The sequence below is a fragment of the Pseudophryne corroboree genome, chromosome 3 (genome assembly GCF_028390025.1).
Source record: "Pseudophryne corroboree isolate aPseCor3 chromosome 3, aPseCor3.hap2, whole genome shotgun sequence".
NCBI classification, from domain to species: domain Eukaryota; kingdom Metazoa; phylum Chordata; class Amphibia; order Anura; family Myobatrachidae; genus Pseudophryne; species Pseudophryne corroboree.
The window spans coordinates 615,366,525-615,392,490 of NC_086446.1; the positions used below are offsets into that span (position 1 = coordinate 615,366,525).

Consider the following 25,966-nt stretch of genomic DNA (forward strand, 5'->3'; position numbering starts at 1 on the left):
GCGGAAACAGGCTGTTTTATGGGAGTGTTTGAAAAAACGCTACCGTTTCTGGGAAAAACGCGGGAGTGGCTGGAGAAACGGAGGAGTGTCTGGGCGAACGCTGGGTGTGTTTGTGACGTCAAACCATGAACGACAAGCACTGAACTGCTCGCACTGGAAGAGTAAGTCTCGAGTTACTCAGAAACTGCACAGAGAAGTCTTTTCGCAATATTGCGAATCTTTCGTTCGCAATTTTGATAAGCTAAGATTCACTCCCAGTAGGCGGCGGCTTAGCGTATGCAATGCTGCTAAAAGCAGCTTGCAAGCGAACAACTCGGAATGAGGGCCATGGTCTGGCTGAGCTAAGAAGCTAAGATTAAATTAAATTGAGCTGCAAATATATTATATACTAGGGCCCCGGCTCTCTTTTTTCCATCCTCCTCCCATCAACCCTTCCTGGCTCCTCCTTGCTCTCTAATAGACTACCTCCTCTCTTGCTGCCGGCGGTGAAGAACGAACATCACGATCTCGCTCCACGGTGCAAAACCCCAATGAGGAGCTGCCCTCCACATGCTGATGTTCAGCAGTGGTACAGTAGGTGGTAAGTAAATTGAATTATATTTGTCTCCACTGCCTGCCACAGTCTGCCTCTGGCTGTCCCTGTCACCCTCTTTCTCTCACCCCTCACTCACAGCCTCTCCCTTTAACCTACTCTCTGTCACCCTCTGCCTTTACCTATCGCCCTCTCCCTGTCACCCTCTCCTCATCCCCCACAGCCTCTCCCCATCACTTTCTACCTCTGCCTGTCACCCACTGCCACTCCCCGTCAACCTCTGCCACTCCTTGTCCCCCACAGCTTCTTCCCATCACTCTACCTCTCCCTGTCACCCACTGCCTCTCTCTATCACCCACTCCCCATCAACCTCTGCCACTCCTTGTCCCACACAGCTTCTTCCCATCACTCTACCTCTCCCTGTCACCCTCGGCTGTCACCAACTGTCTCTCCCTGTCACCATCTCCTTGTCCCCCACAGCCTCTCTCCATCACTCTCTACCTCGCCCTGTCACCCTCTGCCATTACCCTTTGCCTCTCCCCATCACCTTTTTCCTTTCCCTGTCACCCTCTGTCTTTCCCTGTCATCCTCTGACTCTCCCTGTCACTCTCTACCTTGCCCTGTCACCGTTTTCCTTTTCCCTTCACTCCCTACATTGCTTTGTCACCCACTGCCATGTGGCATATTATTAACGTGGGGTGGGGCAGAGGATGGGGGCTCAAAGCATATTTTTGCACCTGGGTCCACCACTCACAAGTTCCGCCGCTGAGGGGAGGAGAGGCGTGCACTGCGCTCTTCTCCCCGGCCCTCAGATAAAGCAGCAGTCAGCAGAGCCCAGGCGGCGGTGGTGACTATGTGAGGCAGAGTCAGAGGCCTCAGACACAGGCGCGGCAAGCAGCATTGTGGGGCATTATCTGTGTATCTGGCACTGCTGGGGGAATCCTTGTATCTGGCATTGCTGAGGGCATCCGTGTATCTGGCAGACTGGCACTGTTGGAGGCATCCATGTATCTGGCATGGCACTACTGGGGTATCTGTGTATCTGGCACTACTGGTGTCATCTGTGTATCTGGCACTGGGAGCATCTGTGTATCTGGCAATACTGGGGGCATCCATGTATCTGGCACTACTGTGGGCATCCGTGTATCTGTCACTACTGGGGGCATCCTTGTATCTGGCACTGCTGGCGGCATTTGTGTATCTGGCACTACTGGGGGCATCTGTGTATCTGGCACTACTGGGGGCATCTGTGTATTTGGCATGGCACTACTGGGGGCATCTGTGCATCTGGCACTGCTGGGGGCATCTGTGTATCTGGCACTGCACTGCTGGGGCATCTGTGTGTCTGGCACTACTGGGGTCATTATGTGTACATGGCACTCTACTGGTGTAACCAAGGCATGTATACTACTGTTCTCTCCTGGTATAACCCATGCGCATATACTACTGTTCTCTCCCGGTGTAACCCAGGCGCATATACTACTGCTCTCTCCATGTGTAACCCAGGCGCATATACTACTGTTCTCTCCTGGTGTAAACCAGGCACATATACTACTGCTCTCTCCCGGTGTAACCCAGACGCGTATACTACTATTCTCTCCCGATGTAACCCAGGCACATATACTACTGCTCTCTCCAGGTGTAACCCAGGCACATATACTACTGCTCTCTCCTGGTGAAACCCAGCCACATATACTACCTCTCTCTCCTGGTGTAACCCAGGCACATATACTACTGCTCTCTCCTGGTGTAACCCAGGCACATATACTACTGCTCTCTCCTGGTGTAACCCAGGCACATATACTACTGCTCTCTCCTGGTGTAACCCAGGCACATATACTACTGCTCTCTCCTGGTGTAACCCAGGCACATATACTACTGCTCTCTCCTGGTGTAACCCAGGCACATATACTACTGCTCTCTCCTGGTGTAACCCAGGCACATATACTGCTGCTCTCTCCTGGTGTAACCCATGCACATCTACTACTGTTCTCTCCTGGTATAACCCAGGCACATATACTACTGTTCTCTCCTGGTGTAACCCAGGCACATATACTGCTGCTCTCTCCTGGTGTAACCCATGCACATCTACTACTGTTCTCTCCTGGCATAACCCAGGCACATATACTACTGTTCTCTCCTGGTGTAACCCAGGCACATACACAACAGTCTGAAGTTGGCTGCAAGGTAAAGCTCTTTTTATTTATATACAATGCTAGGTGGCGCCTATAATGGATGGCCACTCCTCTCTGGTCATGTGGCCACACCCCATCCAGCATGTGGCAATGCCCCTTAGTGGGCCCCTGTGATTGCATTTCCCTGGTGGGCCCTTCATGCCCCAGTCCGACACTGCCTATATCACCGTTTGTTTTTATGTAGCATTTTTCACACATCTTTTACACTTGTAACACTAATCAGTTAACCTCACCTTCTAACACTCTAACACCTTACTGCTGTCCTCTTTCTAACACTCAGCAGCTTCTCTCACTTGCCTAACAATGATTTCTCACCTTATTTGTGTGATGCCCTGGGGTGGTTTGGGGGTGCTCTGCGCCCCAGAGGTGAACCCCTATAATGTTAGGGGCTTGTCCGATGAGGTCACCGTGAAGTAGATGGGCAGGCCTATATATTTGCTAATGTATGCAAAGAACCTCGGATATGATGGTTATAATTTTAATAGTGTATGGTGCCCTTGTGCTCTTGTTTCTATATTGTAGTAAAGTACCAGCATGGTAGCACATCCCATTATAAGAAGCTAGAGTGTGCAGTCCAGGCCCCCTCTCAACAATATATTCTATATTTAATTTGAGCCTGTTTAACAACTTCTTTGTATTGTTTATGTCTCAAGATGTGTGATGCACAAAAAGTATTATATTTACACATGAATATTACATTTTTTCGGCAGAGGAGTCTATGCAAAGTTGCAAACCATTCAGTGAAGCAGTTGGACCAGTCCAAACCAGATATGTCTTTATGCTGGATGAAGGTCTCTACTGCAGCTTCTGTTTACTCAAAACGAATACCATGAATCTTGCGCTTGATTTATGGGAACACAAAGAAGTCGCAAGGGGCCAGGTCTGGACTCTATGGCAGATAACCAAGCTCCTGGATGCGTTCATTCAGCAAGAGTTCTTGGACGGCACCTGGAAATGGCTTCCAACACTTGAGCAGGCACTGGTTGGCATACCAGTCCCCAGTGATGGTGCGCTGCTGCACGAGTGGTACGGTAGCTACATGACAAGTCTTGACAACAAAAACGGGCACCATCTGCTTGGCCACGCTGTGCTCACTTCACTTTCTCTCTCGTGGCGCACCTCCAGCTGGAATATACAGGGCTGACTATTGTGTGGTCTCAGGGTCGAACCTGTACATCCAGGATTCATTACAACTGATAATCTCCCAGAGTTTGAACGATCGCTATCAAACCTAGCCAGCATGTTGTAGCACCAAGTCAACCGAGCATCCTCCTGCTCTCGAGTCAGCTGATGGGACACCCAATGTGCAGAAGCCTTGCTCAGGCCAAGCATTTTGTGGAGTATCAAGCCACTGGATCCTGATGAGTTGCTTATCTCCTTCTCTAACTGAGACATGGCCACCCTTGCATCCACCTAAACTATGGCCCACAAGCAGCAATGTTGTCCTTGGAAATAGACTAGATTTATACCAGGCACAATGATAGGAAAAGGTTGCCTACCTCTGCTCTAACATTTCTGTACTGAACTAATACAAAGCCCTCTACCTGTACGCAAAATAAACAAATCTCTGCGACTGCGGACTCCCATCCTCCCTACTCATGAAATAGATTTTCTGCAGGAACTGGTGTCTAAGAGGCCGGATGACATCTCAAAAGCTGGGGAAATCTGGTTTTCAGGCCTTTGTTAGCTGCAAAGTCAAAGATGTAAAGATGTATCCATGTACACTGTTGCTTAAATCGTACCAAAAATAAGAATTTACTTACCGATAATTCTATTTCTCATAGTCCGTAGTGGATGCTGGGACTCCGTAAAGACCATGGGGAATAGCGGCTCCTCAGGAGACTGGGCACAAAAGTAAAAGCTTGAACTAGCTGGTGTGCACTGGCTCCTCCCCCTATGACCCTCCTCCAAGCCTCAGTTAGGATACTGTGCCCGGACGAGCGTACATAATAAGGAAGGATATTGAATCCCGGGTAAGACTCATACCAGCCACACCAATCACACCGTACAACCTGTGATCTGAACCCAGTTAACAGTATGATAAACGAAGGAGCCTCTGAAAAGATGGCTCACAACAATAATAACCCAAATTTTGTAACAATAACTATATACAAGTATTGCAGACAATCCGCACTTGGGATGGGCGCCCAGCATCCACTACGGACTATGAGAAATAGAATTATCGGTAAGTAAATTCTTATTTTCTCTAACGTCCTAAGTGGATGCTGGGACTCCGTAAGGACCATGGGGATTATACCAAAGCTCCCAAACGGGCGGGAGAGTGCGGATGACTCTGCAGCACCGAATGAGAGAACCCCAGGTCCTCCTCAGCCAGGGTATCAAATTTGTAGAATTTAGCAAACGTGTTTGCCCCTGACCAAGTAGCTGCTCGGCAAAGTTGTAAAGCCGAGACCCCTCGGGCAGCCGCCCAAGATGAGCCCACCTTCCTTGTGGAATGGGCTTTTACAGATTTTGGCTGTGGCAGGCCTGCCACAGAATGTGCAAGCTGAATTGTACTACAAATCCAACGAGCAATCGTCTGCTTAGAAGCAGGAGCACCCAGCTTGTTGGGTGCATACAGGATAAACAGCGAGTCAGATTTCCTGACTCCAGCCGTCCTGGAAATATATATTTTCAGGGCCCTGACTACGTCCAGTAACTTGGAGTCCTCCAAGTCCCTAGTAGCCGCAGGCACCACAATAGGCTGGTTCACGTGAAACGCTGAAACCACCTTTGGGAGAAATTGAGGACGAGTCCTCAATTCTGCCCTATCCGTGTGAAAAATCAGGTAAGGGCTTTTATAAGGTAAAGCCGCCAATTCTGAGACACGCCTGGCTGAAGCCAGGGCTAACAGCATTACCACCTTCCATGTGAGATATTTTAATTCCACAGTGGTGAGTGGTTCAAACCAATGTGATTTTAGGAACCCCAAAACCACATTGAGATCCCAAGGTGCCACCGGGGGCACAAAAGGAGGCTGTATATGCAGTACCCCTTTGACAAACGTCTGGACTTCAGGCACTGAAGCCAGTTCTTTTTGGAAGAAAATCGACAGGGCCGAAATTTGAACCTTAATGGACCCTAATTTTAGGCCCATAGACAGTCCTGTTTGCAGGAAATGTAGGAAGCGACCCAGTCGAAATTCCTCTGTAGGGGCCTCTTTGGCCTCACACCACGCAACATATTTTCGCCAAATGCGGTGATAATGTTTCGCGGTTACATCCTTCCTGGCCTTTATCAGGGTAGGGATGACTTCTTCTGGAATGCCTTTTTCCTTCAGGATCCGGCGTTCAACCGCCATGCCGTCAAACGCAGCCGCGGTAAGTCTTGGAACAGACAAGGTCCCTGCTGGAGCAGGTCCTTTCTTAGAGGTAGAGGCCACGGGTCCTCCGTGAGCATCTCTTGAAGTTCCGGGTACCAAGTCCTTCTTGGCCAATCCGGAACCACGAGTATAGTTCTTACTCCTCTCCTTTTTATGATTCTCAGTACTTTTGGTATGAGAGGCAGAGGAGGGAACACATACACTGACTGGTACACCCATGGTGTTACAAGAGCGTCCACCGCTATTGCCTGAGGGTCCCTTGACCTGGCGCAATATCTGTCTAGTTTTTTGTTGAGACGGGACGCCATCATGTCCACCTTTGGTTTTTCCCAACGGTTTACCATCTCTTGGAAGACTTCTGGATGAAGTCCCCACTCCCCCGGGTGAAGGTCGTGTCTGCTGAGGAAGTCCGCTTCCCAGTTGTCCACTCCCGGAATGAACACTGCTGACAGTGCTATCACATGATTCTCCGCCCAGCGAAGAATCCTTGCAGCTTCTGCCATCGCCCTCCTGCTTCTCGTGCCGCCCTGTCTGTTTACGTGGGCGACTGACGTGATGTTGTCCGATTGGATCAATACCGCCTGACCCTGAAGCAGGGGTTTTGCTTGACTTAGGGCATTGTAAATGGCCCTTAGTTCCAGAATGTTTATATGAAGAGATGTTTCCATGCTTGACCACAAGCCCTGGAAATTTTGTCCCTGTGTGACTGCTCCCCAGCCTCTCAGGCTGGCATCTGTGGTCACCAGGATCCAATCCTGAATGCCGAATCTGCGGCCCTCTAGTAGATGAGCACTCTGCAGCCACCACAGAAGAGACACCCTTGTCCTTGGCGACAGGGTTATCCGCTGATGCATCTGAAGATGCGATCCGGACCATTTGTCCAGAAGATCCCACTGAAACGTTCTTGCATGGAATCTTCCGAATGGAATCGCTTCGTAAGAAGCCACCATTTTTCCCAGGACCCTCGTGCACTGATGCACTGACACCTGGCCTGGTTTTAGGAGATTCCTGACTAGCTCGGATAACTCCCTGGCCTTCTCCTCTGGGAGAAACACCTTTTTCTGGACTGTGTCCAGAATCATTCCTAGGAACAGGAGACGTGTCGTTGGAATCAGCTGCGATTTTGGAATATTTAGAATCCACCCGTGCTGACGTAACACTAACTGAGATAGTGCTACTCCGACTTCTAACTGTTCCCTGGACCTTGCCCTTATCAGGAGATCGTCCAAGTAAGGAATAATTAAAACGCCTTTTCTTCGAAGAGGAATCATCATTTCGGCCATTACCTTGGTAAAGACCCGAGGTGCCGTGGACAATCCAAACGGCAGCGTCTGAAACTGATAATGACAGTTTTGTACTACAAACCTGAGGTACCCTTGGTGAGAAGGGTAGATTGGGACGTGGAGATAAGCATCTTTGATGTCCAGAGACACCATATAGTCCCCTTCTTCCAGGTTTGCTATCACTGCTCTGAGTGACTCCATCTTGAATTTGAACCTCTTTATGTAAGTGTTCAAGGATTTTAGATTTAAAATTGGTCTCACCGAGCCGTCCGGCTTCGGTACCACAAACAGCGTGGAATAATACCCCTTTCCCTGTTGTAGGAGAGGTACCTTGATTATCACCTGCTGGGAATACAGCTTGTGAATGGCTTCCAAAACTGCCTCCCTGTCGGAGGGAGACTTTGGTAGAGCAGACTTCAGGAACCGGCGAGGGGGAGACGTCTCGAATTCCAGTTTGTACCCCTGTGATACTACCTGCAGAATCCAGGGGTCCACTTGCGAGTGAGCCCACTGCGCGTTGAAATTTTTGAGACGGGCCCCCACCGTGTCCGAGTCCGCTTGTAAAGCCCCAGCGTCATGCTGAAGACTTGGCAGAAGCAGAGGAGGGCTTCTGCTCCTGGGAAGAGGCTGCCTGGTGCAGTCTTTTTCTCTTCCTCTGCCCCGGGGCAGAAATGAGTGGCCTTTTGCCCGCCTGTACTTATGGGAACGAAAGGACTGAGTTTGAAAAGACGGTGTCTTTTTCTGCTGAGAGGTGACCTGGGGTAAAAAGGTGGACTTTCCGGCCGTTGCCGTGGCCACCAGGTCCGATAGACCGGCCCCAAATAACTCCTCCCCTTTAAACGGCAATACTTCCATATGTCGTTTGGAATCCGCATCCCCTGACCACTGTCGCGTCCATAACGCTCTTCTGGCAGAAATGGACATAGCACTCACTCTTGATGCCAGGGTGCAAATATCCCTCTGTGCATCACGCATATATAGTAATGCATCCTTCAAATGCTCTATAGTTAGTAATATACTGTCCCTATCCAGGGTATCAATATTTTCAGTCAGGGAATCCGACCACGCAACTCCAGCACTGCACATCCAGGCTGATGCGATTGCTGGTCGCAGTATAACACCAGTATGTGTGTATATACCCTTCAGGATATTTTCCAGCCTTCTATCCGCTGGTTCTTTGAGGGCGGCCGTATCAGGAGACGGTAACGCTACTTGTTTAGATAAACGTGTGAGCGCTTTATCTACTCTAGGGGGTGTTTCCCAACGCGCCCTAACCTCTGGCGGGAAAGGGTATAGTGCCAATAATTTATTAGAAATTAGCACTTTTTTATCGGGGGAAACCCACGCTTTATCACACACCTCATTTAATTCATCTGACTCAGGAAAAGCTACTGGTAGTTTTTTCACTCCCCACATAATACCCTTCTTTGTGGTACTTGTAGTGTCAGAAATGTTCAATGCCTCCTTCATTGCCGTGATCATGTAACGTGTGGCCCTACTGGACATTACGTTTGTCTCCTCACCGTCGACACTGGACTCAGTATCCGTGTCTGGGTCTGTGTCGACCCACTGAGGTAACGGGCGTTTTATCGCCCCTGACGGTGTCTGAGACGCCTGGACAGGCACTAATTGATTTGTCGGCTGTCTCATGTCGTCAACAGTTTTTTGTAAAGTGCTGACATTGTCACGTAGTTCTTTAAATACAACCATCCAGTCAGGTGTCGACTCCCTAGGGGGTGACATCACTAATACAGGCAATTGCTCTGCTTCCACATCATTTTCCTCCTCATACATGTCGACACAATCGTACCGACACCCAGCACACACACAGGGAATGCTCTGATAGAGGACAGGACCCCACTAGCCCTTTGGGGAGACAGAGGGAGAGTTTGCCAGCACACACCAGAGCGCTATATATATATATATATAGGGATAACCTTATATAAGTGTTACTCCCTTTTATAGCTGCTGTTTATAATTTAGCTGCCAATAGTGCCCCCCCTCTCTCGTTTTTACCCTGATTCTGTAGGGACTGCAGGGGAGAGTCAGGGAGCCGTCCTTCCAGCGGAACTGTGAGGGAAAATGGCGCTTGTGTGCTGAGGAGATAGGCTCCGCCCCTTCACGACGGCCTTATCTCCCGCTTTTTTTCTGGAAAACTGGCAGGGGTTAAATACATCCATATAGCCCAGGAGCTATATGTGATGTATTTCTTTTGCCATCCTAAGGTATTTCTGTTTTTATTGCGTCTCAGGGCGCTCCCCCCAGCGCCCTGCACCCTCAGTGACCGGAGTGTGAAGTGTGCTGAGAGCAATGGCGCACAGCTGCAGTGCTGTGCGCTACCTTAGTTGAAGACAGGAACGTCTTCTGCCGCCGATTTCACCGGACCTCTTCGTTCTTCTGGCTCTGTAAGGGGGCCGGCGGCGCGGCTCCGGGACCCATCCAGGCTGAACCTGTGATCGTCCCTCTGGAGCTAATGGTGTCCAGTAGCCTAAGAAGCCCAATCCACTCTGCACGCAGGTGAGTTCGCTTCTTCTCCCCTTAGTCCCACGATGCAGTGAGCCTGTTGCCAGCAGGACTCACTGAAAATAAAAAACCTAAAATAAACTTTTACTCTAAGCAGCTCAGGAGAGCCACCTAGCATGCACCCTTCTCGTTCGGGCACAAAAATCTAACTGAGGCTTGGAGGAGGGTCATAGGGGGAGGAGCCAGTTCACACCAGCTAGTTCAAGCTTTTACTTTTGTGCCCAGTCTCCTGCGGAGCCGCTATTCCCCATGGTCCTTACGGAGTCCCAGCATCCACTTAGGACGTTAGAGAAATAGTGCCGGTTAGCGCACCCCAGACTTTGGGATTTAGCAGCACCAAGCACCTTTTTATTTAAATATACATCTTAGTCACCTCACTAATGTGACAAAATGTACTTTGCATGGGTACACTGACTACTGTGTCTGGGATTACTTCTACTTCTATGTGCCACTAAACAAGAAAAAAATCTAGGTAAAAAAGGCAAGAGACAGAGTTGCGATACGAGTGGCTGAGCCATGCCTCCCACCTTGTATCGCTATGCTTAATCTGGAACAGAGGCGTAACTAAGGCAGGGCGAGTGGGGCATGATCCCTGGGCACTGTGGAGACCAGGCAGAGGAGGGCGCCGCCGTCCAGGTAATGTAGCGCAGTACTACCCGGCGCTGGCGACAGTGTGTTTTTGTATAACCTTAATAGTTACTGGCTGTACTGCAGTGAGTGTAGAATAGATCACTGCAGACTCAGTCAGTGTGCAGTACCGTCGCGCAGTACACTCCCTGCTTCCCGATTCCGTACTGCACAAGGGACTGGGTGGGCGGCGTAGGGGAAGCCAGAGGAAACGCTGCCCAGCCAATAGCAGCAGGATTTGGCGGCGTTTCCTTAGGATCCAAGGCAGCGTCATTGGGTGGGAGGGGTGTTGGGAGGCCAGCGTAGGCTTCCTATAGCTTACAGCCTAGTGAGCTGGCGCCAGCAAGGTGCTTTCTGGGCCGGTGGTGTGACTTGCACACCTGAAGTCACCCGCAGTCCACATTGCTGAGGAGACGCAGCCGTCCTGTCTCTTTCTGCCTGGGCCCTTGTTGCCAATTTCACCTTAATGGACTCACTGGCTGCACTCTATTTACAGTATAGAAGTGCCTGCCAGTACCACTGCCTACTGACTGGAAGGAAGGCTAGGACGGAGAGTAGCTGAATGGAGCTGTTCTCTACTGTAAGTAAATGCAAGCTTTCAATTCAGTAGCTGTTGTAATTCTAAAAAAAAAAAAAGCCCCATGCTTTCTTGAATAATAGCAAACAAGGGCTGGGACTGTATATGTGTAATAAAAAAACAGGCACGCTTTAGTTAAATATCTCCCTCAGCCTGCTTAAGTTTAATAAATCCCACCAGACCTGCTTTGAATGACCTCCACCTCCACGGCCTGCTTCAGTTGAATACTTCCCCCAGGCCTGCTTTACTTGAATACCCCCCCCCCCCCCCGCTTTAGTTGAATAACCCCTACCCCCAGGCTGCAGGGAGGAGGAGAAGCCCGGGGACTCCCTGCAAACGTCACCTCCCGGGTCTGGTGACGAGGGGTGGCGATGTATTTTAATACATCCCACCCTCTCTGTCAGAATGCCAGCAGGTGCGCTGCAATCTCCCTGGCAGCATGAGCTCCCAGTGCATGGGACACACAAAGAGACACAGAGTGCGAAGGTGTGCTGAATGACGACGCAGGGTGAGTTGATGGTGTGCTGAGTGATGTCACAGGGGGAGGTGATGGTGAGCTGAGTAACAACGCTGGGGGAGGTGATGGTGTGCTGAGTTACGAAGTAGGGGGGAGGTGATGGTGTTCTGAGTGACAACGCAGGGGCGAGGTGATGGTGTGCTGAGAGACTATGTGGGGGAGGTGATGGTGTGGCTGAGAGATGATACGGGGAGGTGATGGTGTGCTGAGAGACTACACGGGGGAGGGGATGGTGTGGCTGAGAAATGACACAGGGGGAGGTGATGGTGTGCTGAGAAACTACGCAGGGGAGGTGATGGTGTGGTTGAGTGACGACGCAGGGGAAGGTGATGGTGTGCTGAGAGACTACGCGGGGGAGCTGATGGTGTGGCTGAGATCATACGGGGAGGTGATGGTGTGCTGAGAGACTACGCGGGGGGGATGGTGTGGCTGAGAGACTACGCAGGGGAGGTGATGGTGTGGTTGAGTGACGAAGCAGGAAAAGGTGATGGAATGCTGAGAGACTACACGGGGGAGGTGATGGTGTGGCTGAGCGATGACACGGGGAGGTGACGGTGTGCTGAGAGAATATGCGTGGGAGGTGATGGTGTGGCTGAGCCATGACACAGGGGGAGGTGATGGTGTGCTGAGAGACTAATCGTGGGAGGTGATGGTGTGGCTGAGTGACGATGCAGGGGGAGGTGATAGTGTGGCTGAGAGATGATCCAGGAGGTGGTGATGGTGTGACTGAGAGATGCACGTGAGGGAGATGATGGTGTGGCTGATAGACGCAGGGGGCAGGATGTGACACAGGGGACAAGATGTGAGTCTTGTTGAACCGCTGTTGTATGATGCTGACCTTATCAATATTCCTATCAGCATTCCTAATCTTGCCCTGGGCTCCTAAAACCCTAGTTACACCTCTGATCTGGAACTTTATACACATTTTATACAGACTACTTTTCAACATAACTAATACACTAGTGTCCCTGGTATATGGCGAGCAATTTTGTATTCTGTTACTTTGCAAAAAGATGCAAAATATATGAAAAAATACACATTGCTACATGTACCAAGTGTCTCTTGCCATATGTAGCATAAACCCTAGGTGAATGACACACTGTATAAAATGTTGAATATAATAAAATACAAAAAAATAAACACTGTAGCATTACAAATCCAGCAGAACCTAGCAAAGCGTAAGAAAAAAAATATTGCAGTCCGATGAATAAACACACCAAACCACCACCGGCAAATTAGGATTCTCTGCTTGTCTATAGCATTAGATTCACTTAAGACAATCAGGATACCTGGCAGGGTGAAGCATACACCCCAGTGCCCAAGTGATTACACCGTGAGTACGGAGGGATGGGTGTGATTTGATATGTATTAAAACACTTTGACTTGCCATAATCTTCCCACATTATTAGTAGTGTATTTATTTTTTAGGTTTATTTCTCCTTTAAGTCTTGCTTTGGATCTTTTTCTCTCATTTTCAGTTAATTTTGTATGCAACAATCTAAGATAAAATAAACACAGCATGGATATTACTTATTATCCCACAGAAACGTGCAGATGAAGATTAAGCTACTGTATTTCCACATTTACAATAATGATATATATAAAACAATTAGTTTTATAGCATAATGTTAATCACAGCAAGAATGCAAGATGGGCTACATGATTGGAATAGAATTCAACTCAATTTCAATATATACAAAAAAAAAAGAACATTTTGCAGGTTAAGCCGTTTTCTTCCATACACTGCAGATAACATTTACAATATAAAATTATTTAAATGTAAAAAAATACAATCAGCTGAGTAAAAAACAAAGGTTAATCATTTTATTGAGGAATCTGTAAAAATCAATTACATGACCATAATGTGAAACTTCAAAGAACAGAGAAGAGTCTTTATTTATAAAAAGACAAACTGAAAACAGCATTAAAATATTATCCCATAAGCCACAGTAAAAGACCCGATTATTAAACATACTTTAAAATATACATTTTGACCATATAAATGACCATCGCACTGAAAACAGAGCAAAGGGTCTTCATTTGAATATATTTCTTAATTTCAATAAAAACATAATACGCTTTATTTTTACAACATCATAAGAGGTGTAAATATGACTATACAAGGATATAAGTTCACTGAAGATTTCAAGTAAAACATTATAACTTTTATTGCATACCCTTGGAATGTGCAAAAACCAAATATATTAACAGCAGATATATAATACTGGTTTGCATCCAATATTAGGGTGCTTATACACTGGAGTTTGATGCAAAGACCTCTATGTAAATACGTAATCAGAAGATTGTAAGTGAAGCAAGTTATAGCCTTTGGACAATTGTGGGGAAATCATCAGTATTTATTTACCCTTCCTGTAACATTCCTTGGTGTCCAGTCTTCTTAGAAAATGTATTTTGTACCAGCATTCTCTGGTGTAATGTCCGTAGTTTGATACAAAGAGTACTGGTACAGTAGAAGGTTGCAATTGTATATTTCTTATTCATGTGTTTGCTTCCCTTTGTTTTGCCTGAAAAATAAACGAGAGCGCATTAGAAAACAATGACTTCCAATGCATCTTTAGAAAACAAAGTCCAATGTCAAACACAAAATTTAGAAAGCTGTGTTTTGCCCCTTGTCCTGGATCTCTTAGAGAATTTGCTGATAGTCCTTGTGATACCAAGTATCACAACAGCTGGTAAGGATTCAAGTCACCGTGCTAAATTTTAAAATGGAGAACTCTAGTGGACAGCAAATTGAGAGGTTTTATCTTCGGTTCCTTATGGTTCTGCGGAGGCATATTACTGTGCCACATTGAATCCATAAAGTTTCCGAGTCATTTCATCCACCGCGGCCACTTACATTTTTAAGGTCAAACAACTGGAGCAATCATTAGTGGAGTTGTATTGTTTTTCAATCAATGATCATGAGTCAAACAGTCTTGTCTGTTTGAAGTGTGGTGTGATTGGCTGAGTGGATAGTGCGATTGGCTGAGTGGGTAGTGCTATTGGCTGAGTGGGTTCCATGAAGGAAAAAGGAATGCTGGCAATAACTGATGCCTGAACGTAGTCGACATATAAACTTTGAGGGGATTGCTGCCGATAATGGGGTAGACCTGTTGGATACTGTACTTTGGTTCTGTTCTGGATCTGGGCTTTGTGCTTTACATAACTCAACAGGATGATACTTCCCCAAAACTAATAACTTCATTTGGTTAGAGTGCAAGATGTTTGGTTTTTGTTTTGTTTAGTTTATAACTACTCGTATAGGCCTTGGTAACCTACAATATGAATTAAAGTAATCATTCTTGAAAGCTTTTAACATAAATCCATTTTAGGAAAATATTTTTAAAAGGATTGAATTTTCAGCAATTCCTGCATAATGAAAGTTAATTTACGGCAACTTTACAACAAATTGAATTGAATAGGTTTGTACTGTATTAATGGAATTCGTAAGTGCATTTTTCTATTATTGAAAAATTGTGCACTTATCCTAACATCTTTTTCAATATTACAAGATATATATATATATATATATATAGTCCATACTACCTCCAATACAATACTATTTTGCATTTACAAGCCTCCAGTGCCGTTTTTTTGGAAATTATATATATATATATATATATATATATATATATATTATAAAATTATATATATATATATATATATATATATATGTGTATTGGTTTTTAATTTAATATGGCATGGATATAGAAATAAGAAAAACTAAAAGTCAACTATGGCAACACAATGGCATATAGCTAGAGGAACACAATGCTTAGCAATAAAGTTCTTTGGGAGGTTCTGCTATATAAAAGCTTATGACAGTAATTACTATCTCTGTACTCCCCAACTAAACATAGCAACAAGTACCAAGCCTAACCTGAGTTTTGCTGTCCTGCAGAATATTGATGAGTGAGGCGTCACTGGCCTCTCCGGGGAGTTAATCATGTTATATACATATAGATTTGCAGCAAAAATGAATAACATATTAAAATCAGCTACTATAATTGGCTTAGCTGCAATTACTAAATCATTTTATGTACTGCATATGACAGATTAAATATAGCTGTAGTTACATAACCATTGCAGCTCACTGAATTGGCTTCCCAGTGCCAAAAGAGAAATCCTAAGCAATTGTATCTTGCAAAAAGAGAAAGCAATTAACGAAGAATATAAATGGGAGTAAGAACTGCTTTTTGTATGTTCCAATTCTGACAAAAATATATGTGGAAATGAAATATACAGTAATAGTACTATTCATTTTCTTTTTAAAAAGCATTCATACACACTATAATTATTTACTTTCCATATGGGTCAAATTGTTTGTTATATATATTTTTTTAGTTCGTATGTCAGTGTGTTTTCGAAGAGTATACTCTAGTAATGAAAATGCATACCATAAAAGAGATAGTTTCGCTCTATTGCTGCACTATAATTCATCTATGTTGGTGCAGTATCTGTCTAATTCAGGCTGCTGAAATAAAAGCATTGTCAATCATTGTGTTTTTCTCCTGTGCCTTTCTTGCTTGATGGCAATTGATTAAAAAGCATAACACGTCTAAAATCCTGTACAAAAACCGACGTAAGTGTTTTGCAGCAGTGGCAACGCACAATTGCTTTGTGTTTTTAGCACAACTGTAAACAGTAAACATGTTAAGGTTGCTCATATAAATAACATACGCCATTTACAGTACAGTATGTACATTATATAACTAACATTAACAAAGCATTTAGAAGGTACAGTGCAACCTGCCATGTAAATTGTTGATACTAACAGATTATTCGCTATAAAAGAAAATATTGATGACTACAGTTCATGGTAAAACCACTCTGGTTACAACAAAATGTTTTCAAATGTAGGCATAACATTGGTTGGCACAAAGCATCACAACAGCAGTTCTATTGCTTTAACTAAACTAAATACATTTGTTAATGTAAATGTTGTCAGTGTTCCCTTTTTGTGTGACATACACTCTTTCATTGATAATGCGGAGATATTAAAAAACTGTATTTGTTAATAAAATCACTACAATGACCCTGCAGGAAGCAGAACTTAATAAAACACAATTTTCAAGGTTTATATACTTTATAAAAATGTATTTAATTTCCCATTACTAGGCAGCTCTGCACTCGTAGACCAGTTTTAAATTCACGGACAGGGCCGTTCATTGTGTGTAGTGGGTCACACCTGCAGCTTAACACTGGCACACTAACCTTAATAAAAAAGGTATCGCTAACCATGTGCCTGAGAGACCTAACTATTTAGACCCACTTGACCAAGACACTAATCAATGAATATTTAGTACACCATAAAATACACATAAGGGGCAGTGCAGATGGTGTTATGGTTAGAATTACTGCCTCACAGCACTGAGGTCATGTGTTCGTTTCAGACTATGGCCCTAACTGTGTGGAGTTTGTATATTCTCCCAGTACTTGCGTGGGTTTCCTTCAGGTACTCCAGTTTCCTCCCACAATCCAAAAACATAGTGGTAGGTTATTTGTCTCCCAACAAGAAATTAACCCTAGTGTGAATGTGTGTGGTGTACATGAGGTAGGGAATATAGATTGTAGGCTCCACTGGGGCAGGGACTGATGTGTATGGGCAAATATTCTCTGTAAAGCGCTGCGAAATATGTGTGTGCTATATAAATAACTGGTAATAAATAAATAATACATCTTTTGGTTTTTCGGCTGCAAGACACAAAAGAGCACAGCTGGATCTAATGTGTCCACTCTTCCTTTGGTAGTATTGTAATTTATGTTGTTTTTATATATCGGGTTTCTCGGTTGTAGGAGTGATGTCTTTTCCAGAGTGCGTTGTAGATAGCAAAACAAACTTTGGTCCCATTCATGTGAAGCGAAAACCAGGGTGAGTTTGTTGTCAAACTGCTTCAAACGGGTTGGGAGTGCCTTACCACCACTGGGGATCCCGGCGGTTAGCATACTGTCCGCAGGATCCTGGCGGCGGAATGCCAGCGGGGGGCGAGCACAACAAGCCCCTTGCAGGCTTGGTGGCGAGTTGCGCTCGCCACAGGTTCTATTCCTGCCCTATGGACACTCATGAGTGGAAGCAGTCCCTGTCGAGATTTAGAGGGGGCGGGATGTAGCCATTGGTAAGGTCACATAACTACATCCCCTTTCAAACTATTGTTAATCATGGGTCTGAAAAACCCGACCTCTATAACAGCTGTAGCTGGAGACCAACACATCACTTAAGGATATAAATGTCTGTGAAGTATAAGCCATTGAATTAATACTTTAGTGAATGTGGTATTAAAAGTATCAGAGTATTTCAAGTATATATCAAAATGAGAATAGAATGTCAAATATAAATATTGGATTGCAAAGGCAATTAAGCACAATACATTGATTACATACAGCTCCCCTAAAAGGAATCTATTCATTTGATCATCTAAGAACATTTTGCTACAGTGTTATCAAAAGTACATTAAACCAGCTATTTGCTTCTGATTTTACAATACTGTGCTGGTTTTGTCAGCAACGTAGACACAGCAGGTTGTATTGGAGAACTAGTAAATTGACATCGGCTACATATCAAGCTGCCTCCATGATAATGTACCTTTCTTTATATCCGCTGATGTCTTACCTTGTTTAACAATTGGTATGCAGGAGACTGTAAATCTTCAATGCACTCGGCAATTGGCTTATTAAGTGTTTCTGGCAGTAACAGACTCAGGAATCCCGCTGATATGCCGCTGATTCCAAATGCCATGAATGGCATTGATGGATTAAGAGATTTCTGGAATGGAAATTACAGAAAGAAATGGAACTCAAATGATATCATGCAAACCAGTACCAATGTAGGCTTTTATTAACCAAGCAAGACACGCACAGAGGCTGCAGAGACCCAGAAAGGCTAGAAATTCAGAACCAGCAAAGTGAGAGAAATAGTAAACTGCTCACACTATAGAACTGCAGTACTTATACACATAATTGTTTAGCACTTGACTTGCAAATCCTGCTTGGACATCATCTCTGAAGTTTCACATTACTAGACAATAGCTGCACAGTGTGAGCCCTTATTCGGCCACTGCTTTGTCACTTTTGAATGTCTTCCACTCCGGACATCACTTTCTAAAATCTTGCTACTTTATGACAAAAAAATAAATAATCTGTGTTCCCTATTTGTTGACAAGGTAACAAGATAAAAGAGGTAACCCAAGCTTCTCACATTCCATGCTGGATATCAAACGATGGCTGATTAGGCAATGCTATCTTTATATTGGCTGTTAAACTAATGTAGACCATAGACATGTTGCATTTGTTGATGAGTGTGGGTGTTAAACTCTGTAGAAGGATCTCATTAAGTATGTCCCTTGCTCATTATCACTGCCCTTTTGAAGAGCCAAATCATGTGTAACAAATGCTGATGGGAATAAACGCCACAGCTGCCCGCAATGATTGGCATGCTGAGAAGAGTTTACTAGACGTAGATTGAACAATTTCTTTGTAATGGAGTTTTGCAGTATTCTCTGTAAACAGTGCGGAAAAATCACTAAGGTTGTTTATTATCCATTATAGTGACAGCACCACTATTAACAGGATCAAAGGAAACTTCTCTTAGCCAAAGCCTGCTAGCTTTAACATTCATTAATAAGCATCACATGGGTCTTTTTTGGGATTCTTGTTCAGCCAAACCACACTTTGCCAAATCAGCCACAGGTTCTGTTGTACAGGGGTGGAGGAACAGTCTTTGTCTTAATCTGCCTTGGTGTGCCCTAGCCCTATATTTTAGGTCCCGCCATCTGTGTTCATTTCTAGGTGAAGCACAGGGAGTTGTGCCACCAACAGGTGGTACAAAACTTTCAGTTCAATACATCATTGTCTACTGGTCTCCTGTCTAGGGTGTATTTACTAGCACAAAGAATTAGGGTCTGCATTATTTAGCCTCCTCATATATCTTTGATGCAGGTGCGCCTAACAGTCCTTCTCAGAGTGAAAGGTCCCAGGAGACTCTGCTATCGTTGGGCGTCCTTTGCCAAAAATGCATCTTCGTCACAATGCAATGCATTTTCGATGCTAGCAGAGTTGCAAGGAACCTGGAGACTCACTCACGCCAGACTTTTCGCACTGCATGGCGTGTTGAGGTTAGATGTAGGAGGACACATCTGGACTCCATTTGCATTGTTTTGCTAGGCACCAGAAGGCTGGTCTTATCCAATATAATTGCCATCAGAAATGCCCTACAAATACTAAGCATGTGTTAGCATACTGTACACAGTACAACATGCATGTTGCTTAACGTGTGACAATAAATCATAACTATGTTAAATGATTGTGTATATTTCATTGAGCGGCAGCATGCTATAAAGCATATTATGGTTGACACAGACTATTGGCTGTTACATTAACTTGCTGAAAGCCCAAATGAATGCTATTCATTCAACACAAGTACTGTAAGTGTTAGTGGAAAATATAAGGATTAGGGAAGCGTTCACTGAGCACAGATACTTTAAGATGGTTGCATGCAGCATAATTAAAACATTTGTTATACTGAGTAGTATATTTCTAACATCTGTTAGACAACCTTAAAAAGAATGTGTCAGAAGATAATTAAAAAGGTAACTTAGCCTTTTATAATGTATGTTCCCTGTAAAACATTTACTTAAGTCCCCAGGTGTATAACTAGTGTGTGTGTGTGTGTGTCTGTGTGCGTATTAAAACACCACTTACAGATACATCACCCTTATCGGCATTTTGGTGTATGTAAAATCGTCTTCAGGACAGTAAAAGTGAAAGAAGGCTGGGTGCATAAGGGTCAGATACACATTGCGGTACACACTGCGCCAGGTATAGGCCATTACACACATACCGCCAGGTAGATCCCGCTATATACATTCTGACAGGTAGAGCCCCTTATACACATTGCACCAGGTAGTGCCTTTTATACACATTGCGCAAGGTAGCACCTTATACATACTGCACATGGTAGAGACCCTTATACACATTGCACCAGGTAAAGCCCCATATACACATTGCGCCAGATAGAGCCCTTTATACACATTGCGCCAGATAGCCCCTTATACACATTTCGCCAGGTAGAGTCCATTATAAACATTGCACCCCTTGTACATATTGCACCAGGCAGGTAGTCCCTTGTAAATATTGCACCAGGTAGTCCTTTGTAAACATTGCGCCAGGTAAAATCCATTACACATATTTCACCAGGTAGCCCCTTGTACACATTGCGCCAGGTAGCCCCTTATACACACTGCGCCAGGTAGAGCCCGTTATAAACATTGCACCAGGTAGAGCCCGTTATACACATTGCACCAGGTAGATCCTCTTATACTTATATTGTAAAGCGCAACGGAATATGCTGTGCTATATAAGAAACTTAATTAATAAATAAATAATAGTCACTGGCTACGGATATTTTTCTTTCCCCTTTGTCTACTCCCACTTTTCCATCTTTGTCCCTGACATCTGTCTCTCTTATCTCTGTCCCCACCCCCGTCTCTCTCATTTTTGTCTCCTGCCTCCCCATCTCTGTCCCCTGTATAACTCTCTAATCTGTCCATCTCTCTCTCTCATATTTATCACCCGTACAGCGCTGTCATTTGCCAGCTAATGTGCAAGTATTTTTTTTGTTCCCCTCTATTTTTTCCCATCTTCCCATCTCTGCTCTCCCTGCCTGTTCATCTCATTCCTTTCATAATTTTCCTCTCCCCATTTGTCTCTTTTTGTCCACCCCCCCGACCCATTCTCCTTTCTAATTGATGTCCCACATATCCTCCCATCCTCTGTTTTATGGGCAGGGGAGCCAGGGTGGTCACAGAGGAAGGGAGAGACGAAGTTGTCCACAGGGTAAGTTGCTGTGGTGTGTGAGAGGGAAGGTCAGTGGACCTCAGCAGGGTGGTGTTTTGTGGGTGTGCGTCTCTCTTTAAGCATAAATGGACCAGGCTATTGCCGACTGTGCTCAAACAATTTGGGATGGGGATAGGATCCTTGCTCTAATCACCCCTAACCTCTCTGGATCCATCACTGGGTGGTGATGCTCTACTGCCTATAACACCACTTCCCACCTTCGTATTCATTTTTGCTTCTACTCCCAGACATATAATGACTATCTATCAACCTATCTACCAACTTGTGATGTGACAGGAACTACTTGAAGTACAAACCTTTGAAAAAGCAGCTCTAAGGGAAGAAGATATATAAGGCAAGCAATAAATAAAGCTAGTTGTAAACCATACCAGTTGGGGAAGTGAGAAAGCTGTGGTGGAGAAATGTTTTCATTATATATTGTTTATTTCTGTAAAACCAACACTCTGTGGCTCAACCATACTGGGTGTGTACATAAAGTAATTTCACTACAGAAAATGGTCTATTGCAGGCATCTTATCACAAGGTATTTTTTTCTCTTTTCATCATCCCTTTTTAGACTAATGTGGTATAGAAGATCTGTGGTGCTTAAATAGACAGTCATTAGGGTGACCCCATATGGTTGACAGGGTCAAACGGTCAACATGGAAACAGTAGAAAAGGTCGAAAGTTACAAAATGTCGACAGGGTCAAAAGGTTCACATGGAAATGGTAGACACAATTTTTAATTAAAAATGGTGTCACTTTCTATGTTTTATCAAATGTGACCACAATTATTGCACACTTATATCCTCGTGAGCTTGCTTCACTCACCAGGCTTCGGGCGAGGTTCCTCACTCCTCTACCACTGCATTCGGCACAGGTTGCTATTTCTTTTTGTAGTCCAGCAAAAACTTGTGTTGACCATGTGTGTGTCGACCAGTTAACCTTTTGAACCTGTTGGTCTTAAGAACGTCTACCTTTTAATTGTCGACCTAATGCATGTCAACCATACAGTGTCAACCTATTGACTATCGAAACACTATTTATATACTGAAACCCTTTCCTGACATCCTGCAGTTACCCCCCCCCCCCCCCCGTTTATAATTTATTAACATTTATTTATTTAGTGCCAGCATATTCTGCGCTTTACAATTGTGAACAAAGCAGTAATAAAAAGAGACTGAGTAACAGACAGAAAAGTACAAAAGCTTACAATATATGGAAATTTGCAGGACAGCAAAAATTTACACAATGACAAACACTATAAACAAATGTAACCAGCTTATTATGAGAACCAATGTAATGTTGACAAGATCTATTTAGCATCTAACACATGGTACTTCACTTGGGAATTCTACGATAAGCCTACATCAGGAATAAATATAGGTGTACAGTTCTTCCTAAAGGAAAACCATACCCCATAAAAGTAATTCTAAAACAAACAGAATATACAGTAGGCCCTTGCAAGAGTCTGACAATGAAGTATCCAAATATCCGGTTACATCTGTGAGTTTTCCACCAGGTTGCGCTGCTAGGGGGAAATGTAAAATGTGTGCACAGATTCAGAGTTGGCAGTGGTGGGCTTAGCAGTAAGTCACAGTGCAAATATTATGCTGCCCTTTATTTGGTTCTAATGTTTGATTTGCTACTTTATTTGTGTACTACTGCACATGCAGAAACAGACACTATTCTTCCATTTCCATGCCTGTGCACCTGTAGCACTGCAGCATGTTTTGTCAGGTACAATGTAATTATAATTCGTTCCTAAATCTGAATGTATTTCTTTCAAGCACATTAATTTAACACTATGGGGGTCATTCCGACCCGTTTATACGCTGCGGTTCATCGCAGCGGCGCGGACCGGATCGGTTCTGCGCATGCTCGGCGGACGCAATGCGCAGGTGCGTTGTTGCTCAGTGATGGTAGTCGCTGGGCAACAACGCCGGGAACGAAGAAAGCGATCGGAGCACGGATCGCAAAGAGATTGACAGGCGGGAGGCGGATCGGGGCATCTACTCACCGTTTTCTGGGTGTGGAGATCTGAACGCAGGCGTACCGAGGCGTTTGGAGGGCGGATGTCTGATGACAATTCCGGGACCTTCATCGCTGGATTAATCGCACAGGGTAGGTAACTGCAGGGCTAGTCTTCTTTTACACAAAACTATTTTAGCATAGCAGGTCTGCACAAGCGATCACAGCCTTGCTATGCTAAAATACACTCTCCCATAGGCGGCGTCTAGTTGATCGCACGAGCAGCAAAAAGTTGCTACATGCGATCAACTCGGAATGATCCCCTATATTAGGAAATTACAGACAAAGGGGGTAATTCACACCTGATCGTAGATGTGCTACTATGATCAGTTACTCTGACATGCGGGGGGACTCCCAGCACAGAGCTAGTCTGCCCTGCATGTCATGCCCCCCTCCCCCCTGCTGGGTAGCTCCCTGCCGAGTCCCGGGTCGTCATGCAGCCGCAGTGGCCTGCCCCCACAACGGTCCGGACACGCTTGTGTTATCCAGACAGCGCCCCAACCACCCCACGACCGCCTCTGCCTGTCGATCAGGCAAAGGCGATTGCAGCCCTGAGATGCTGTTAGCATCTCGCTGGGCCTCCCGGGGTGCGCCCGCGCTTCAGACAGCGAACGCTGCTGCTGCAGCGATCCAGTCTGAATTACCCCCAAAGTCATCCACCAAACCAAACAAGTGCGGCAATAGCCACACTTTACAGCAGCCAAATTTCGTACAAAACTATTTGCTACTCCATAAGGAAGCGGGCACTATTGTGCATATATGGGATTCGACCGGGCAGGTGAAGAGTGCGAACTGCAGTGCCGTTGCAATGGCAATTCGCACGGAATTGAATTTTACTTTATTTAATGGCGTTTGCATTTAAACATCCTGCTGTAACACAATATAACATTTTCATGAAAATTAACAGTCATTGGTTTCACATTATTTGCATAACATTTTGCACATAAAATTTTTATTGTGGGAAGAAATGCACCTCCTTTTATAGATGTAGCCTGTCACACTCTGACCATGAATGGACCTGGATGCGTTTTATTTGTCCATTCTGTGCTTGAAATCAATACCTTATGTCAGTGGATCCTAAACTGTGTGCCGTGGCACCCTGGGGTGCTTCAGGGCACTTGAAGGGGTGCCTCCAGTTGGTGGTCCAGGACCAAGTAAAATTATTTATGGTCAATATAATAGGCAAAACCAGTGCTGGTGGCTGCTAATCATAAAATATGTAGCCAAGCAGAAGCGAAAGCTGTCTCTCACCCAGTAGCGGATCTTGCCACGGGCAAGCAGGACTTTTGCCTGGGGCGCCGCCTTCCGGAAGGCGCCGGCGCCATCCGGAGGGCGGCGCACCATGGCAAGATCCGCCACTGTGCCCCCCGCAGTGCCCTTCCCGCTGGTCCCCCGCTGTTAAGGGAACCAGACGCTACGCGTCTAGTTTCCATTCGTGGAGAGGACCTTTGCTGTGCACAGCATTGTGGCACAGACGCTAGGGGGTCATAATTGACCTATAGTGTCTATGCATCCGAGGAGAGGAGCGGCGTCGGCGAAGGTCTGCAGCGGTCTGGAATCAGGAGCGGGGATGTAAGTATACTTTTTCTTTCTTTCAGCGGTGCTAGAAATGGGGGCGCAACTGACCACGCCCCCAGATTAAACCACGCCCCTATCAGGGGTTTTTTTTTTTTGCCCGGGTCGCCACAAGGGCAAGAACCGGCCTTGCTATCACCACATAACTAACCCTAAAGATGACATATAAACACAATAAGAAACTTTTGGCCTAGGGGTGCCGAGAAAAAAATTCTGATACTCTAGGGTGCCGTGATTCAAAAAAGTTTGGGAACCACTGCCTTATGTCATAATAGTGACCTAATGACCCAGGTCTAGTAGTACGTACTCAATTTTGACCCTATTGTAAAAAAAAATTTCACATATCATTTACATAACTGCTGTATAATAAATCATCAGCATAAATACACCAATAGCAGTTCACTAATATATTGAGGAGAAATGTGAAAACATCAACATCAGGGCCATATTAAATGCCACATGTAGCTGAGGCCCATGACCCTAGGCATATTTTTAGTAATGGAGGTGTAACCAATGGTGGGTGTGTGTTAAGTGCCATGTGGACGTATACACCCCCTACACTATCAGCCTCAATGTTTCCCTAAATATAGAAAAAATAAGATTTTACTCACCGGTTAATCTATTTCTCGTAGTCCGTAGTGGATGCTGGGAACTCCGAAAGGACCATGGGGAATATCGGCTCCGCAGGAGACTGGGCACAACTAAAGAAAGCTTTTAGGTCACCTGGTGTGCACTGGCTCCTCCCACTATGACCCTCCTCCAAGCCTCAGTTAGGACACTGTGCCCGGACGAGCTGACATAATAAGGAAGGATTTTGAATCCCGGGTAAGACTCTTACCAGCCACACCAATCACACCGTATAACTCGTGATACTATACCCAGTTTAACAGTATGAAAACAACTGAGCCTCTCAACAGATGGCTCAACAATAACCCTTTAGTTAACAATAACTA

The 25,966-nt window shown here is 45.1% G+C and overlaps 1 protein-coding gene across 3 annotated transcripts in view; it reads right to left on the reverse strand.

The window, feature by feature from the left end:
* Positions 1-13,441: 13,441 nt before the first annotated feature.
* Positions 13,442-25,966, reverse strand: part of LOC135056445 (solute carrier family 22 member 15-like) — a 469,036-nt gene continuing 456,511 nt past the window's right edge. For 2 of the 3 annotated variants that reach the window (XM_063961635.1, XM_063961634.1), the window contains exons 11-12: positions 18,187-18,339; positions 13,442-14,101 (exon numbers count right to left, since the gene is read on the reverse strand). In XM_063961635.1, the coding sequence (XP_063817705.1) occupies positions 14,075-14,101; positions 18,187-18,339 (180 nt within the window). In that variant the 3' untranslated portion in view covers positions 13,442-14,074. Of the gene's footprint in view, positions 14,102-18,186; positions 18,340-25,966 lie in introns of those variants that run through there. The other variant, XM_063961636.1, reaches the window with a different exon arrangement.